Below are 20,654 nucleotides of genomic sequence, written 5' to 3' on the forward strand. Positions count from 1 at the left end.
ACCTGAGAACATTTATATTATTATTACAGATTATGTGTAACCTACAGACATGTTCTAATATCCTGTCTGACATTATTCTCTGTGTGAACTTATAATTATCATTCTACAACAGCAGCTTACAGCTGGTCGGTGTTACACCAAATTCTGTGACCTGAATAAGAAGTTCACTTGTATTCCTACTGCAAATGTTTTTATCATTATATTTATCAGAGACTTTGATAGTTGTTAACCAAAAGTTCTGACTTTATCCTATAACATTAAATATACAAACTGTGCTAGTGTAGCGGACAGGTGTGTCAGTAGATCACTAACGCCTCACCTGTCAATATTACAATAGTAGTAATAATTAAATATTAATACAGTTTAGTCTCTCTTGTCACATAATCTGACAGGTCACAGATCTCAGTGCATTAAAATAACAGCTGTCAATATTTATGAGCTTATCTAATAACTGATTAGGCACCATGTCTGGTAAAATATGTCACAATGTAGTTTGATAACAAACTCTCGGGTCTCAGAATCTGCAGGGTGACAGAATGAGGTGTAACACCGGTCTGATGTTTACAGACGGTTATAACGTCTAACGTAAAATAAACCTTCAGTAACGCGGTTTTAAACGGTTAAAAACGTGTAAATAAACTTGAATAAACACAACAGTTGGTGTCGACCTGTGAGTTCAGGCTGACACGCACAGACCAGCTGTTTCTGACAGGTTTAATCTGACATCCAGATGTTTTACAGATCACTCCGAGCGGCGCAACTAGCGTTAGCATTAGCATGAGCTCCGGGCTGAAAAACAAGCTGAGATTAATGTCAGAAACACCGCGTGCAGCAGGTGCGACAGCGCGGTGTGACGCAGTGACAGCACAGGTGAGAGTCAGCGGCGCTGACAGCTCGAGGAGCCGCTTACCGACGCGGTGTCTTTGGCGGAGAAATTCAGGAATTCGGAACATAAAGCGGACGGTGGATCTCTGTCGGACTCGGCCGCCGCCATCTTTCCTCCCTCTGCGCTGTGGCTAAGGGAACAAGAAGAACCCGGAACCGGAAATGATCAACAGCTGAGGGGCGTGACCGAGGAGCACAGTGGGCGGGGCCTTCTTAATTACAGTTTTTAACAGCAACAATAGTATGGAAGCTTATTTCCGCCGGCAAAAAACCCCAAAACAAAACAAAAAAAAAATAGATGAAAAGTTAATTTGAGTAAGTTTTTGTTTCAAAACAAAAATCCTCCTGGAAGATGAAAACTATCACTTTTAACATGACAATTGCACCTTTTAAGATAATAATTTTACCTTTTAATATCCTAATTGTGACTTTTCAGATAATTATGACTTTTAACATAAACATTTTTACATTTTAATATCATAATTTTGACTTTTGATGTCATATTTTTTTTAACATTTAATATATTATAAATTTGACTCATTTTCAGGATTATCATCAGTCAGAATTATTTTTTTTAATGTGATTAGTTAGTAGTTTACTTATTGAATCATATTACCATTAAGTTACTTCATTTTGACTTTTTATCTGACTTTCTATTTCATAAGTTTTACTAATTTACAATTTTGACTTAAAAAGTTTTATTATGACTGACTTTTCATCATTTTTTTTATTTTTCATTTTTCATCATACAATCAAAGCAACAAACAACAAGGGAAAAACAATAAAATATATTTTTTTCTATTAACACAGAAGCAAAAGAGCGATTGACAAGACTTAAAACATCATATACAATAATAGGCTACATTAACAACAAAACAAAAATAAAAATGAGCCCATAAAAACATCGAATTTACATCTTTACATGTCGCAGTCAAAGAGAGGATCAGAAATGTTTTCAGTTATTGTTATTTTACCAACATTTTGAGGAGTTTTTGACACTTTCATGAAAGATCACAGAGTGTGAGAAACCTTTAAACATTTAAATGTTTGATTCTACCTGATCCAGATACAGATAGCACAGAATACCATCATTCACTCAATCCTAATCTTTCAAACTGCTGTTGTCATATTTAATGAACTCGTTTTTCCTTCTTCCTTCAGTTGGATGTTGTTTTCCTCTCTGTGCAGAGTTTGTTTTCACATTTATCTCAAATTAAATATATTTACAGATTCAGAGATTCTGGATTTTTTAATGAAGGAGAAAGAGGATCAGACACATTATTGTTCCAAGCAGAGTATTTTTTATATGTTTTAATACGTGTCTGGTTGGGATCTTTAAATTAAATTAAAATTAAACGGACCTACAGAGTTTACAGAGAGCTTCCTGAGTGATCCGACTGTTCCTGTTATCTTCACTGCTCCTCTTCTGCAATCATCAGTATTTTAAAGCTTCTCCGAGTGATCAGAGTGACACATTTTTGGTCCAACTTTTATGACAAAGACTGATCAACTTTCTTAACTTTGAAAAGGATTCATATCTCGGCTAATATTCAGGAGCTGCAGGAGATGGAGGCTGAGGAGGGATTCTGATACGCTTCATAAATACGGCCTGTATTATTATATCCATTTATAATAATCCAGAGCTGTTAAAGTGAGTCAGTCCTGCTCTGAACCAGCTGCTGGACGAGACTCCGGAGCTGCTTCAGCTCTGCTCGGATGTCCCTCAGCTCCTGTTTCTGCAGCTCCTGGTCCTGAAGCTGCTTGTCCTGAAGCTGCTTGTCCTGAAGCTCCGGGTCCTGAAGCTCCTGGTCCTGAAGCTGCTTGTCCTGAAGCTCCTGGTCCTGAAGCTGCTTGTCCTGAAGCTCCTGGTCCTGGTCCTTGTGGGCTCTAGTGGAGGGAAGAAGAACATGTTAGAGGACACTTCTGCAGAAACTGAATCTGTCATGTTTTACAAGCAGAATCAACAATGTGTGTAAAGTGGATTTCAGCAAATTAACTTTTTTATCAAACAAACAGGAGGAAATAGCGCATTCATTGGGGACTATTTTAAGCGGCGGAGGAATCCACATTTGGTGCTCTCGTGAGTATTTCTGGCAGGAGGATGGTGTGTGTGTTAATAATGATGAAGAAACCTATCCATTACTTTACACTGATAACAAGTTTCGACATATTACTGAACACAACACTGACATATGATCACCTTTTCAGTTGATATGTTGAACTTGTTAGCAAACAGTTGCTTATTTCCACATCCAGCAGTTACAGAGCAACATCAACCTCACATTGATAATGTCAATAATTACTTGTGGGGTTCCTCAGGGTTCTATTTTTGGTCCTTTATAGTTTCAATCTGGTTAAAGCTGCTTATATTTATGTTTTTTGTCCACTTTTTTGCTGTAAAATAGTCTGTCAACATAACTTCTCTCACATTACCTGCTTAAAAAGTAGCTGTGGCTAACATGTTAGCAAATAGCTGCCTACTTCACATCCAGCAGTTACGGAGCAACATTATCATTCATGTGGAGTCGTGTTTCTGTCCACCTGGTGAATGTAAGTCCAATATTCACTCTCTTTTAGCTGTTTTTACTCTCTACCAACTCCTGAGGGAAATATCTGGCTCTTTAGCTGCTAAATGCTCCACTATGTTCACCAGCTAGTCTACAGCTAACTGTGTCTGTTTGGAGTTGAGCAGGTAGTGTAAACGACACTATGAGACGCTGAGAGTGAACCAGAACAGTAAAGTTGCAGCCGGACAGATAAACAATGAGCTGAAACTCACTATAAAGCTCCGTAAAGCCGAGAGGAGCTGCAGAGTCACTGATAATTCACTGTAGGTTCATCACTACGAGTCATGACCAACACGTTACACACTGACAGATCAGACTGTGAATTATTATTATTATTATTATTAATATTATTCCACAGTCTGACAGTATTATATAAAGATAATATTTACACTGACTCCATGTTTTATTGCTGCAAAATGTCATTAGATGGAAATATTATGGAAACATTTTTCATATACTCTCCAACATTTGCTGCACAGGAGGAGTGATGAACTGCATGTTAATATTCTGTTGTTTGATTTATGGACAAGTTATAGTTATGATTGCTTTTTTTTAAATGTATAAAATGTTTTTGTGTTCATTTTTTATGGGTTTTTAAAAAAAAATAATTTATCATCATGTGAGGAAGCAGCAGAGTAACTGATCTCACCCCGAGACTCCGGCTGTTCCCATGTCTCTCTGCAGGACCAGGAACTGATCCAGAGTCTCCTACAGGACACACACACACACACACACAGACACAAACACACACAGACACACACACACACACACACACACAAACACACACACACACACACACACACAAACACACACAGACACACACACACACACACAGACACACACACACATGCACACACACACATGCACACACACAGACACACGCACACACACAGACACACAGACACACACACACACACACACAGACACACGCACACACACAGACACACAGACACACACAGACACACACACACACACACACACACACACACACACACACACACAGACACACACACACACACACACAGACACACACACACACACACACAGACACACGCACACACACAGACACACAGACACACACACACACACACACACACACACACACAGACACACACACACACAGACACACACACACACACACACACACTTTAGTTTCTACACTTTAAGTAAAAACAGAATTATTCGGTCTTTCAGAAACACACTTTGATCTGTGCAGTGATCCGACACTTCTCGTCATCGTAACGGGGGGTCGTTGTGACGTCGTCGGTGTAGGCGTCGGCCAGCGGCGCACATTGGTTGGAGATGTACTGGTTGTCATAGAAACGACGGAGGTGGGGCATGGACTCCTCTACCTGCAGGATGACAGCTGCCTGCTGCATCACGGCGTTGGCCTGCGAGTTATCATGCACTCTGTTACACACACACACATACACACACACACACATATACGTATGTAAATATACACATGAACACCTGGTCCTGAAACTGAACCTGTCAGTACAGGTTTGGATGTAGACACATCGTGACCTCTGACCTCTGGAAGGTGTCGGTCAGCAGGGCGATCAGCAGGTTGACACACAGGATGGAGGACGCAGCGAGGAACGTTCCACACAGCAGAGGAGCCATGATGTCGTCCACCTTCACCATGGCGGCGTACTCGTACTCATCCACCAGAGTGATGCGGTACAGACTGAACAGCAGGCCGGAGACAGACTGCATGCTGGGAACTGATGACGAGCCTGGACAGGGAGGGACAGAGTTTGTATCTCTGATTTCTGATTGGTCACATAGTTTTCTAGATCAGGTGGATTTGTAGAGTCAACACACACACACACACACACACACACACACACACCTCCGAATATGACCCAGAAGGCGCAGGCGTAGGGAATGAAGATCTCAGCGTACAGGAACAGGAAACGCATCACATCCCCGATAATGTTCCCCAACATGACGATGAACGGACCCATTAACCTGCACATACACACACACACACACACACACACACACACACACACACACACACACACACACATTTCTAAGTACGTCATTAAATAAAAACAGCGGCTCTTTTCACTTCACCGAACAGAGTGAGACCTCCCCACAACAGAGAGGATCTTTGTTTGGACCTGCAGCAAACACCTGGCTGTTGTCATGGTGACACTGAGGCGTGGTGGGGGTAACCTGATCACTGAGATGAGGCTCTGTACCACCTCACAGATGGCGTGTTACCATGGTAACCCCAGCAGCTGTTGTTAATAAAAAGGGGGCGGGGTCGAAGCACCTGAAGGCTCTGACGTGCTTCATGAGCCGCAGCCACAGGAAGATGATGGTGATGGCGAACAGACGCAGGCTGATGCTGTGAAGATGGACGGACGGACGAACCACGTCTGCCATGTGGACGCCAAACGACACCGCCAGCAGCGTGTACGCCAGCCAATCAAAGACGTTCCTGACAACACACACACACACACACACACACACACACACACACACACACACACACACACACACACACATCTATCATTGTGAGGACCAGTTTGAGTTTTAGACCTTGGAGAGTTTTTCATTTTTTTAGTAGTATTCATATAGGTGTAGAGATGTGTGTGTGTGTGTGTGTGTGTGTGTGTGTGTGTGTGTGTGTGTGTGTGTGTTAATACCACAGGTCTCGACTGTAGTTTCCTCTCATCTTGTGAATCCGTTTGTTCTGATTCAAAAGGAAAACTGCCTCCTGCACACAGAACACACACACACATACTATTATAATACTACCAGTACTACTAATACTATTATAATACTACCAGTACTACTATTATAATACTACCAGTACTACTAATACTATTATAATACTACCAGTACTACTATTATAATACTACCAGTACTACTAATACTATTATAATACTACCAGTACTACTATTATAATACTACCAGTACTACTAATACTATTATAATACTACCAGTACTACTATTATAATACTACCAGTACTACTAATACTATTATAATACTACCAGTACTACTATTATAATACTACCAGTACTACTAATACTATTATAATACTACCAGTACTACTAATACTATTATAATACTACCAGTACTACTATTATAATACTACCAGTACTACTAATACTATTATAATACTACCAGTACTACTAATACTATTATAATACGACCAGTACTACTAATACTATTATAATACTACCAGTACTACTATTATAATACTACCAGTACTACTAATACTATTATAATACGACCAGTACTACTAATACTATTATAATACTACCAGTACTACTATTATAATACTACCAGTACTACTAATACTATTATAATACTACCAGTACTACTAATACTATTATAATACGACCAGTACTACTAATACTATTATAATACTACCAGTACTACTAATACTATTACAATACTACCAGTACTACTAATACTATTATAATACTACCAGCACTACTAATACTATTACAATACTACCAGCACTACTAATACTATTACAATACTACCAGTACTACTAATACTATTACAATACTACCAGTACTACTAATACTATTACAATACTACCAGTACTACTAATACTATTACAATACTACCAGTACTACTAATACTATTATAATACTACCAGTACTACTAATACTATTATAATACTACCAGTACTACTAATACTATTATAATACTACCAGTACTACTAATACTATTACAATACTACCAGTACTACTAATACTATTACAATACTACCAGTACTACTAATACTATTACAATACTACCAGTACTACTAATACTATTACAATACTACCAGTACTACTAATACTATTATAATACTACCAGTACTACTAATACTATTATAATACTACCAGTACTACTAATACTATTATAATACTACCAGTACTACTAATACTACCACCTGTGTAAGACAGACTCAGGATATTTAATGAGGGTTTGTGTATATAAATTAGATGATTAAAAAGTTGTTGAATATTAAAGTTAAAACATTTGAAAATATTAAATATTGAAATATAGTTTATTAATAGTTTGTTAATAAACATAATAAATGTTTATCCGTGTCTATCTGCAGACTTTAAACCGGGTGTCAGTGTTCGTCTACCTGTGGCCACATGGGATGTGAGCAGCGCAGGTCGTCATGGACACGAAGCTCCGCCCACCGCTGCCAGAGGCGGAGCTTCTTCCTGGAACGCAGGATGTCCAGCAGCTCCCTCAGCACCTCCTCCAGGGTCACGAGCAGCGCCAGGACCACCAGGAGGACCCGCCACCAGTCCTGAGACACACAGGTAGACACAAGTCAGGTTTCCATCCAAATGTAACGCACATTTCTAGTGTTCCCACGTTTTTTATGCTCAAATTGAAAAAAGTGCATTAAAAAGTGTGAAACCCAAGTACAGACAGACAGGTAGAGACAGACAGGTAGAGACAGACAGGTAGAGACAGACAGGTAGAAACAGACAGGTACAGACAGACAGGTAGAAACAGACATGTAGAGACAGACAGGTAGAAACAGACAGGTAGAGACAGACAGGTACAGACAGACAGGTAGAGACAGACAGGTAGAAACAGACAGATAGAGACAGACAGGTAGAGACAGACAGGTACAGACAGACAGGTAGAAACAGACATGTAGAGACAGACAGGTAGAAACAGACAGGTAGAGACAGACAGGTAGAAACAGACAGGTAGAGACAGACAGATAGAGACAGACAGGTAGAAACAGACAGGTAGAAACAGACAGGTACAGACAGACAGGTAGAAACAGACATGTAGAGACAGACAGGTAGAAACAGACAGGTAGAGACAGACAGGTAGAAACAGACAGGTAGAGACAGACAGGTAGAAACAGACAGGTAGAGACAGACAGGTAGAAACAGACAGGTAGAGACAGACAGATAGAGACAGACAGGTAGAAACAGACATGTAGAGACAGACAGGTAGAAACAGACAGGTAGAAACAGACAGGTAGAGACAGACAGATAGAGACAGACAGGTAGAAACAGACATGTAGAGACAGACAGGTAGAAACAGACAGGTACAGACAGACAGGTAGAAACAGACATGTAGAGACAGACAGGTAGAGACAGACAGGTAGAAACAGACAGGTAGAGACAGACAGGTAGAAACAGACAGGTAGAGACAGACAGATAGAGACAGACAGGTAGAAACAGACATGTAGAGACAGACAGGTAGAAACAGACAGGTACAGACAGACAGGTAGAAACAGACAGGTAGAGACAGACAGATAGAGACAGACAGGTAGAAACAGACATGTAGAGACAGACAGGTAGAGACAGACAGGTAGAAACAGACAAGTAGAGACAGACAGGTAGAGACAGACAGGTAGAGACAGACAGGTAGAAACAGACAGGTAGAAACAGACATGTAGAGACAGACAGGTAGAGACAGACAGGTAGAGACAGACAGGTAGAAACAGACAGGTAGAAACAGATAAGTAGAGACAGACAGGTAGAAACAGACAGGTAGAAACAGATAAGTAGAGACAGACAGGTAGAAACAGACAGGTAGAAACAGATAAGTAGAGACAGACAGGTAGAAACAGACAGGTAGAAACAGATAAGTAGAGACAGACAGGTACAGACAGACAGGTACAGACAGACAGGTACAGACAGACAGGTGACCTCGGGGAAGACGTAGCGTTGAGGTGATTCTCGGTGGACGGACACAGAGATGGCAACGGTCGTCCAGGCAACATTGAACAGGAAGTTGAGGATGAGGAGAAGCCACGCCCCCAGCCTGGATGTGATTGACAGCAGCAGAGACAGGTGGAGACACACAGACAAGGTCCAAATATGATCCAAAATCAAACCAATCAGAGTGGAGTTTACCTGCCGTAGAGTTCCCATTTGACCTGGATCAGTTTGAGAAAGACCGGGTTCATGATGAGGTCCAGTTTGCCCTGCTGAACCACCAGCTCCAGCTGACAGCACATCACACACAAACACACCAGTTAATCCAGTTCAGGTAACCCACAGAAACACTGAACGACATTTAACTGATTCACTTACTGGAGACGTCGGCTCACTGATGACTGCATCTACAGACCACAACAGACAGACAGACAGGTAGAGACAGACAGGTAGAGACAGACAGGTAGAGACAGACAGGCAGAGACAGACAGGCAGAGACAGACAGGTAGAGACAGACAGGCAGAGACAGACAGGTAGAGACAGACAGGTAGAGACAGACAGGTAGAGATAACACAGTACTGTTAATGAGTGGTAGTAACAGTATCAGCACTGATACCAACAGTACTATTGTAATACTGCAGTATTATTATTGGGGGACTGACAGACAGAAAATTAACAGTCTGTGCTGTCGACATGTCTGTTACTGGTCCCAGTAACACGATGATAACATCAAACCATCATCTTCTGTCCTTTTTAAATTCCCACCAGTAGAAAGAGAGAGAAATCACTGGAAGTCACCCTGTCCTGGACCAGTGGACGACCAGAGGAGTACTGAACTAATCCTACAGCAGTGGTGGAAAGTAACTAAGTACATTTACTCAAGTTCTGTACTTAAGTACAGTTTTGAGGTACTTGTACTTTACTTGAGTATTTCCATGTGATGCTACTTTCTACATTTCAGAGGGAAATATTGTACTTTCTACTCCACTACATTTATTTGACAGCTTTAGTTACTTTTCAGATGAAGATTTGACACAATGGATAATATAACAAGCTTTTAAAATACAACACATTGTTAAAGATGAAACCAGTGGTTTCCAACCTTTTTGTCTTTTGACGTCTTACAAAAAGCAGTGTGTAGTCGGGGTCACATTTCACATGTCTATGAGTTGTTAACAGCTCCACCAAACAGTGATTTTTCCCTCTAAACTTCTCACATGCTTTCATTTCAATAAATGTTCAAATGATCCAATATTTCAGCAAAAATCAAAGCAGTAGTATCAGTGTTACCTTGCAGGTTGCTCTCAGGTGAGTTTGGTTCTGGTTCCAGCAGGTTCAGGTAGTAGTACCGCTGTCTGGTCATTCTGTCTGTTACTTGGAACTGATTGAGGGCCAACTGGGCCTGAACACAACACACAACCACATTCATCACAACACCAGGAGAGCTTCTATTCTATTCTATTCTATTCTATTCTATTCTATTCTATTCTATTCTATTCTATTCTATTCTATTCTATTCATCATTCCTTGCATTATTACATTATTTAAATTAAAATGTACATTTCATGAGAAACCACACTATTAAATAGTTGGATGTGTTAAATAATAACCAAAAACTAAATTTTAGATATTTTTTAACGGTAGGCGGGACTTTATTTACCACTGGACTCATCCGACCAATCAGAGCAGTTATACAGAGCTGTCCATCAGAGTCCTTTATCCCTGCCTCCGCCCCGAGCTCCAACAGGACCCGAGCTGCTTCACTGCGCTCTGAAAACACACATATAGTGGTGTGTCAGTACTGAACCACCGGCGTCAGCTGGGTCAGTAGAATCAGTGATGTCAGAGGTGGTGTCAGTGATGTCAGAGGTGATGTCAGTGATGTCAGAGGTGAGGTCAGTGATGTCAGAGGTGATGTCAGAGGTGATGTCAGTGATGTCAGAGGTGATGTCAGTGATGTCAGAGGTGATGTCAGAGATGATGTCAGTGATGTCAGAGGTGATGTCAGTGATGTCAGAGTTGTCAGAGGTGAGGTCAGTGATGTCATAGGTGATGTCAGTGATGTCAGAGGTGATGTCAGTGATGTCAGAGTTGTCAGAGGTGAGGTCAGTGATGTCATAGGTGATGTCAGTGATGTCAGAGATGATGTCAGTGATGTCAGAGGTGATGTCAGTGATGTCAGAGTTGTCAGAGGTGAGGTCAGTGATGTCATAGGTGATGTCAGTGATGTCAGAGGTGATGTCAGTGATGTCAGAGTTGTCAGAGGTGAGGTCAGTGATGTCATAGGTGATGTCAGTGATGTCAGAGGTGATGTCAGTGATGTCAGAGTTGTCAGAGGTGAGGTCAGTGATGTCATAGGTGATGTCAGTGATGTCAGAGATGATGTCAGTGATGTCAGAGGTGATGTCAGAGGTGATGTCAGTGATGTCAGAGTTGTCAGAGGTGAGGTCAGTGATGTCATAGGTGATGTCAGTGATGTCAGAGGGGATGTCAGTGATGTCAGAGGTGAGGTCAGTGATGTCAGAGGTGAGGTCAGTGATGTCAGCGATGTCATAGGTGATGTCAGTGATGTCAGAGGTGATGTCAGTGATGTCAGAGGTGATGTCATAGGTGATGTCAGTGATGTCAGTGATGTCAGAGGGGATGTCAGTGATGTCAGAGGTGATGTCAGTGATGTCAGAGATGTCAGAGGTGAGGTCAGTGATGTCAGAGGTGATGTCAGAGATGATGTCAGTGATGTCAGAGGTGAGGTCAGTGATGTCATAGGTGATGTCAGTGATGTCAGTGATGTCAGAGGTGATGTCACAGGTGATGTCAGTGATGTCAGAGGTGATGTCAGAGGTGATGTCAGTGATGTCAGAGGTGATGTCAGTGATGTCAGTGATGTCAGTGGTACCCAGGTTGGCAGCGAGCTGCAGCGGTGTTCTCTGTTTGTAGTCGGTGCAGCTGATGGAGGCTCCGGCCTGCAGCAGCAGTCGGATGGTGCTCACAGCATCGTTCTTGGCGGCGTAGTGAAGAGGAGTCTGCTGGTCCTGAAGAGTCCGAGCCTCCAGGTCAGCTGAGGACACACACACACACACACACACACACACACACACACACACACACACACACACACACACACACGCCTATTGATCAGTATCTGTAGATCTGATCTGCACTGAAGGTTCAACAGCTACAGCTCCGATGAGTCTTTGTCATAAGTGTACTTTTAAATGTATTTGTGCTGAGAAATGAAGTAAATTTATAAACATATTCTACAGGGTTTTATAAGGGATCTCAGAGATAACACAGTGTTGTGCTTAAAGTACATCTACATATCTGAGACCAAGATCAAAATGAAACCTTATTAAATCCAAGTGATTCATAGTGAGGGTGATTCAAGAGCACAAATGACTAAATCTAGAGCACTTTATTAAACCGAGAGCACGAATGATAAAATTGAGAGCATGAAGCACTCAGTTTTTCCTCCGTGGCCCTTCTCGGGCTCTGTATCACCTCTGTATCTTTTTCTGGGAAAGATGGAAAACAAAAGTCAGACTGTTGCTTTAACTCCGTCCTGGACTCCACACAGACCTTGTCTGTCCAGCAGGAACTGAACCATCTCCTGGTAGTCCATCGCCGCGGCCACGTGCAGCGGTGTGACTCCAAACTTATCCGGCCTGAGGAGGTCTGAGCCCCGGTCCAGGAAGAACCGCATCACATCCACACTCCACGCCCTGGAGATCTGAACCACAACAGCCTCATTCTGAACACGGTAGCATTATACTTATACCTGCTGCTGTTGGAGTTTAATGATTCATAGATCAACTTCATTACACAAGAACATCAAATAAAACTCTTGATTGTGTTTGTATCGAGTTTGTCTCTAAAGTTACAGAAGAAGAAAAATGTAAGGACGTTAGTTGTTAGTTATTACTATACTGCTGTAAGTTTAAGTCGTATTCTGCGTTGTGTGATGTGTGTGGTTAATAACTATATACTTATGATCACTGTATTATTGTAAATGTTTGTAGTGAAACCAAACAAATGCAGCAGTGAAATAAAGAATAAAAACTGTGTGTTGACCTCGTGCAGGACGGTTTGTCCGTATCTGTCGGAGCTGTTTGGATCGGCTCCATCTGACATCACTTCATCCACAAACTGAAGGTCGACCTGCACAATTCATATCAATATATTAATGATTCATGTTACCTGGTTTATGTTAATATATGAATATATTGATGTTACCTGGTCGGTGTCCTGGTTGGTAGCAGCCAGGTGTCTGAAGTGATCCAGCAGTTTTTTATTCAGTTGATAGTTTTTATTTGTCTTGTCGGTTTGGTCTCTCTGCTCTTCATCATCCTCAGCCAGACCTCTGTACCTCGTCTCCAGCACAACTCCTGCTTATTAATATCATCAATCAACATCAACCAATATCACCTGAGAAACACCTCTGTCTCTGTATCTCACCTTTCAGTCTTCTTCTTCTCTGCTTCCAGCGGCCGCAGGAGTACGACGCCCAGCGAGCTGCAGCCTTCACTGCTGCAGCCACCGGAGACCTGGAGCCCTCAGGAGACACCTGCAGACCAACAGAGACAGCGTCATGTCGGCTGTTTTCAGGTCACACCGTGAGCTGTTTGTGTTTTTATTGGCTGTCAGACGTGAAAGTGGGACATTTGAGAATCAGTAACAGAAACTGTTAAGTGTTTGATTTATCCTGCAGGTTGCACCAGACGGGTGGGGTTTACTGTCTTTACTTTGTTCTTTTTTTTATCTTGACTGTTTTTTGCTTGTTTTGTTTTATTTATTTTTTTGATGTTTTAATGCTGTAAATCTTAAAGTCTCCTCCAGTCAGAAACATGTTTGTCTTCTTCTTCCTTCAGTTGGATGTTTTGTTTTCATGTTCATCTGCTGAAGGAGGAAAGTTTCTCCGATTTTAAGAGGTGACCCTACGAGCAGGATTTGTGACATCACAACTAGTTTGGAGCCAATCAGGGTCGAGTATTCCAACTTACTGACACTGAGAATGAACTTTACAGTGAAGGAGGAGACATCTTTAAGGATTTTAATGTGGGAATCAAACCATATCAGACACATTATTGTTTCAAGCAGAGTATTTTTTATGTGGAGGGCATCTTTAAATAAATAAACATCTCAATAAATAAAATCTCTTCTCAGTGTTATTAGCTGGGAAACAAACAAACTAACTCTGGTTCTGCTTCTGGCTCAGACTGACCTGGACTGTGTTGGTGTTTCCTTTCGTCTCGAGTTCCAGTCCAGGATTCTGCAGACCTGTCAGACCGGCCCGGGCCCCCCTCTTCATCCTGGTTTACGGATCCTCCGTCCAGACCGCGTCCAGAGTGTAAATGAAGGAGTAAGACCAGCTCAACAAACCTCAACAAACCTGTGAACTCAGCTGACGGTGACTGTGAGTCGCTGCTCTGCTCAAAGGTTCCTGGTTTATCTTATCAGTGAGGGAGGAGGTTCTTTATTACCGCACCAACCGGTGATGACGCTTTAAATCTGCATTTTCAGAAATTATTGAATGTTTTCTGATACGCTATCTTTTAATAAGCCTTTCCTTTAGTGATCATCTTTGACCCTGTGAATCTTACTTCAGCTCAGAAACTCTTATAACTGTTAATAATAATAATAATAATAATAATAATAATAATAATAATAATAATAATAATAATTCTTATTATTATTCTCAACCTTTAAGATGACATTTAGAGAGGAAACTGTCATAAAGAAACTTGAAATTATTTTTGCACTTTTGTCACATTTTACAGAATCATATGAATATATAAAGTGTGCTGGTTCTGTCCCAGTTTAGCTCTGTGTCGCTCCACTTCTCCCTGTTTGTTGAACTGGACCGGAGTGGGAGAAGCACAGATAAGATACGCTGCAGATTATATTAAACGACCACTTGAGATACCGTCACTCGTTGCACTGAACCTTTGTCCAGATGTTTTACTGCCTAGTTCATATACATATATATATATATATATATATATATATATATATATATATATATATATATATGTGTGTATGTATGTGTGTATATATATATATATGTGCTTAGATTGGAAGAGCAAACAGAAGTGAAGTGAAACCTGAAACATTTTTGAGAATGTTTGTTATGAGCAGATGGTTTTCAGGCTGGTTTAATGCTTTTCATGAGTGGTGATGTCTCAGTGTTTGTGTTTTGGACTTTAAGGGTTGCATGTCTCAGATTAGTGTTTTTTCGTTGATCACTATCAGTGTGTAGTTGGTGCTTCATGTGCTGACGGCTTGTGTGTAACTGTATTGATGCAAGAACTGTTTGCTTTTGCAGGACGTGTATAAAGTTTTGTGGTTTGTGTGTTGAGTTTTGCAAAAATAACCTTTAGTTTCAATGATGGTGACCAAACAATCAGGAAACACAGTCATCATCTCATGATGTCATATATAATAATATATCAGTCACTACTGCAATACTTTAACTACATCAAGCTCATAATACTTATGTACTTTTACTGCAATACTTTAACTACATCAAGCTCATAATACTTATGTACTTTTACTGCAATACTTTAACTACATCAAGCTCATAATACTTATGTACTTTTACTATTGTAGGATTTTTTACTTGTACTGTGGTTCTTTTACATTGTGGTAATTTTACCTACAGATTCCTCCCAGACAAGTTTGAAGATGTATATAAAAATACTCTACTCTGAATAATAGTTTGTAGCTGATATGTTTTTTTTTCCATTAAAGAAGTTCAATTATCTTGTTAAAATCCTTAATTACTTCATTTCAGAAGTTTTAACTGCCGGACACAAGATGTCTCACACTAGATTAAATATTGGACCAGGATCAGTTTCCGGCACATCCTGCTGGAGAAACTTTCCTCCTTCAGCAGATGAACATGAGAACAAACTCTGAACATCCGTCATTTCCTCTGAAAAGCTTCATAATAACAGTTTGATTAGAGACTCAAACAATCTGCTTTATTCCAACATGATGAAACCAACAGATCTTCATAAAACATCATCACATCATGACATTTATTCACATTTTAACTCATCAGCAGCACCTGCTGGACACACACACACACACACACACACACACACACACTAATGCACACACACACACACACACACTAATGCACACACACACACACTAACACACACTAACACACACTAACACACACTAACACACACACACACACACACACACACACACACACACACACACACACTAACACACACACACACACACACACACTAACACACACTAACACACACACACACACACACACACACACACACACACTAACACACACACACACACACTAACACACACACACACACACACACACACACACACACACTAACACACACACACACACACACACACACACACACACACTAACACACACACACTAACACACACACACACACTAACACACACACACACACACACACACTAATGCACACACACACACACACACACACTAATGCACACACACACACACACACTAACACACACTAACACACACTAACACACACTAACACACACACACACACACACACACACACACACACACTAACACACACACACACACACACACACTAACACACACTAACACACACACACACACACACACACACACACACACACTAACACACACACACACACACTAACACACACACACACACACACACACACACACACACACTAACACACACACACACACACACACACACACACACTAACACACACACACTAACACACACACACACACTAACACACACACACACACACACACACACACTAACACACTAACACACACACACACACACACACACACACACACACACACACACTAACACACACACACACACACTAACACACACACACACACACACTAACACACTAACACACACACACACACACACACTAACACACACACTAACGCACACAGTAACGCACACACACACACACACACACACACTAACACACACTAACACACACACACACACACTAACACACACACTAACACACACACACACACACTAACACACACACTAACACACACACACACACTAACACACACACACACACACACTAACACACACACTAACACACACACACACACACTAACACACACACTAACACACACACACACACACTAACACACACACACACACACACTAACACACACACTAACGCACACACTAACACACTAACACACACACACACACTAACACACTAACACACACACACACACACACACTAACACACACACTAACACACACACTAACACACACACACACACACTAACACACACACTAACACACACACACACACACTAACACACACACACACACACACTAACACACACACACACACACACACACACACACACACACACTAACACACACACTAACACACACACACACACACTAACACACACACACACACACTAACACACACACACACACACACACTAACACACTAACACACACACACACACACACTAACACACACACTAACGCACACAGTAACGCACACACACACACACACACACACACACACACACTAACACACACTAACACACACACACACACACTAACACACACACACACACACACACACACACACACACACACACACACTAACACACACACTAACACACACACACACACTAACACACACACTAACACACACACACACACTAACACACACACACACACACACACTAACACACACACTAACACACACACACACACACTAACACACACACACACACACACACACACACACACTAACACACACACACACACACTAACACACACACACACACACACACACACACTAACACACACACACACACACACACACACACACACACACTAACACACACACTAACACACACACACACACACACACACACACACACACACACTAACACACACTAACACACACACACACACACACACACACACACACACTAACACACACACACACACACACACACACACACACACACACACACACTAACACACACACACACACACACACACACACACACACACTAACACACACTAACACACACACACACACACTAACACACACACACACACACACACACACACACACACACACTAACACACACTAACACACACACACACACACTAACACACACACACACACACACACACACACACACACACACACACACACTAACACACACACTAACACACACACACACACTAACACACACACTAACACACACACACACACTAACACACACACACACACACACACTAACACACACACTAACACACACACACACACTAACACACACACACACACACACACTAATACACACACACTAACACACACACTAACACACACATACACACACACACACACACACACACACACACACTAACACACAGTTCAGTTTTTATATCATCATGATTGATTTCTGGATTTCCGTCAGTATCATTAAAGTTTTATTTAATTCTTTGATCAAACACTTTGAACAACGTTTCCCTCAAAAAACCTGCTACTCACAAGTGCGATATCACGTTTTTTTTAAATAAACATGTATTTTGTGCGTTTCTGCTTTTATTGACAGAGCTGACAGGAAACTGAAGTCTCCCTCCGCTGATGTTTTAACGACATCTCTGCAGGACCTTCAGCAGACAGAAGACATGTTCCTGCTGACGTGCTGAAGAGTCTTTGAGCAAGAAGAGTGAACATGTGTGTGTGTGTGGTGTCTTCAGCCGAACCAGTGGTTTCCCATACACTCCCTGTTCCAGGTGACTCCACAGAGCCAGCACCACTCTGCTTTACACAGAGGACACTGCATGTGCATACAGCCGCCTGCAGGGGGAGACAACACACTCATTACCTGTCTGTGTGTGTGTGTGTGTGTGTGTGTGTGTGTGTAGGTGTTTCAAATACTTTGACATCAGTGTTGATCAAGCTGCAACCTCTGGGTCTGAAAAATGAAGCCAATGTGGAAGTGCCAAAAACCTGCATTCTATCTACCAGCCAGCAGGGGGCGACTCCACTGGCTGCAATAAGAAGTCAGATTGTATAGAAGTCTATGAGAAAATGACCCTACTGCTCTCTTGGTTCATTACCTCAGTAAACTGTTTCCTGGTGAGTTTATGGTCTCAATCACTAGTTTCAAGTCTTCTTCAATACAACATGATGTTCATTTAGTAAATTAAGGCCCCATTTACAGTAAAATAGACGATAAAGCAGCGTATGCTTTAAGGCTACATTGTGCTTGACAAGTCGCTATCATAGACTGTATAAAAATATGGACGTAGTTACCGTGACGTCACTTGTTGGTTTCTGAAGAGCGGTTTCGAAGCTCAAAGCGAGCTGCTCCGGCCGTCGCCATCTTGGCAGTGCGTGACTCTGCCTAACTCCCAGCCAATCAAAAATGGGCACCTAGCGGCTGGTGGACCTGTCACTCAAAGCAGCCATGTCCTTCATTATGCAGAACTTTACGGCTTAATAAAACTTAAACAGGTGAGTTATAAAAAAATTCACCCCATACAGTTGTCATGAAAGGAGAAATTAGCTACAGAGACCAAAACCGTTGTTTGTACCAGACTGTAAACATGTTTATTTCTGCTGTAAAGTTGGACATTTTAACATGGAGGTCTATGGGGAATGACTCGCTTTTGGAGCCTCAAGTGGTCATTCAAGGAACTGCAGTTTTGGGCACTTCCTGTTGGCTTCATTTTACAGCCCCGGAGGTTGCCGCTTGGTCACGTAACATAACCATGGCATATAGGTGTAGCTGTTGCTATTTCACAGTGTGTTTTCAGTTCATTAAAGTTAATTGTAACATTGTGGTTGCCTAAAAAAAGTCTTGTTCAGCGTTCGGTTGTAATAAAAGAGTCGGATGATCAGTTTTCCTGTGAGTACATTTTGTTTTAACAGTTTTTTGAGGCCTGTTTTTCACTAGCGAAAATTAGCATTAGCATTATCACTGTAAACCATAGATTGTAAATGCCCCGTGCTAACCAAGCTAGCAGCTAGCGCTATGGTCAGCTCCATCCTCTCGTCCAAATATGGACACTTCTGGCTCCAAAAATCAAACATGGCGACGGGCAAATCCAAGATGGCGATGGTCAAGTCGCTACACTTGAGGCTTCAAAACGGCAGTTCGCAAACCAATGGGTGACGTCACGGTGACAACGTCCATATTTTATACAGTCTATGGTGTTGGGTTGCTTTAGATTGTACAGGTGTTCCTAATAAAGTGCTCGCTGAGTGTCTATACAGGTGTGAAGAGATATGTCAGGCGCTCCTGGTTCCTGCAGTAAAAGTCTAGACATCGTTAGCGACTCTCAGTTCTCTCTGCTACAGTTTGGATCAACATGAAACTCTTCTGGCTGAATCATAAGAACAAAAGTTGAACGACTGTGTCGGAAAATATCTGGTTCTTTGATAAAAAGTCGAAGCTACAAACGTGTGGACATATAAACCTAGAGGAGAGAAATCAACTACGACTCCCAAGATGCATTTCAGTGAGAAATATCCAAT

General features: G+C 41.5%; 2 protein-coding genes across 3 annotated transcripts in view; both read right to left on the reverse strand.

Moving 5' to 3' along the window:
- The window catches only part of ubr2 (ubiquitin protein ligase E3 component n-recognin 2), a 34,106-nt gene extending 33,063 nt beyond the window's left edge, over window positions 1-1,043 (reverse strand). For both annotated transcript variants that reach the window (XM_042432418.1, XM_042432419.1), the window contains exon 1: window positions 911-1,043. In XM_042432418.1, the coding sequence (XP_042288352.1) occupies window positions 911-994 (84 nt within the window). In that variant the 5' untranslated portion in view covers window positions 995-1,043. The remainder of the gene's footprint in view (window positions 1-910) is intronic.
- Window positions 1,044-2,176: 1,133 nt separating this feature from the next.
- Window positions 2,177-14,724, reverse strand: LOC121911187 (transient receptor potential channel pyrexia). Its single transcript, XM_042432451.1, has 19 exons — window positions 14,326-14,724; window positions 13,560-13,668; window positions 13,338-13,489; window positions 13,176-13,262; window positions 12,684-12,834; window positions 12,004-12,165; window positions 10,768-10,877; window positions 10,398-10,509; window positions 9,486-9,514; window positions 9,306-9,397; window positions 9,099-9,213; window positions 7,559-7,729; window positions 6,113-6,183; window positions 5,737-5,904; window positions 5,308-5,426; window positions 4,987-5,191; window positions 4,655-4,862; window positions 4,102-4,160; window positions 2,177-2,772 (listed from the first exon to the last, which is right to left on the reverse strand). The coding sequence occupies exons 1-19, from the start codon at window positions 14,410-14,412 to the stop codon at window positions 2,532-2,534; spliced, it is 2,448 nt and encodes an 815-aa protein (XP_042288385.1). The 5' UTR covers window positions 14,413-14,724; the 3' UTR covers window positions 2,177-2,531.
- Between the last annotated feature and the right edge of the window lie 5,930 nt (window positions 14,725-20,654).

The sequence above is a fragment of the Thunnus maccoyii genome, chromosome 14, assembly GCF_910596095.1.
Source record: "Thunnus maccoyii chromosome 14, fThuMac1.1, whole genome shotgun sequence".
NCBI lineage: Eukaryota > Metazoa > Chordata > Actinopteri > Scombriformes > Scombridae > Thunnus > Thunnus maccoyii.

Coding starts and splice junctions, on each gene's coding strand:
- LOC121911187 (XM_042432451.1), bottom strand. CDS start 14,412: ATGAAGAGGGGGGCCCGGGCCGGTCTGACAGGTCTGCAGAATCCTGGA. Junction 13,490..13,559: donor GAGAAGAAGAAGACTGAAAG/GTGAGATACAGA, acceptor ATTAATAAGCAG/GAGTTGTGCTGGAGACGAGG. Junction 13,263..13,337: donor CCAACCAGGACACCGACCAG/GTAACATCAATA, acceptor TGAATTGTGCAG/GTCGACCTTCAGTTTGTGGA.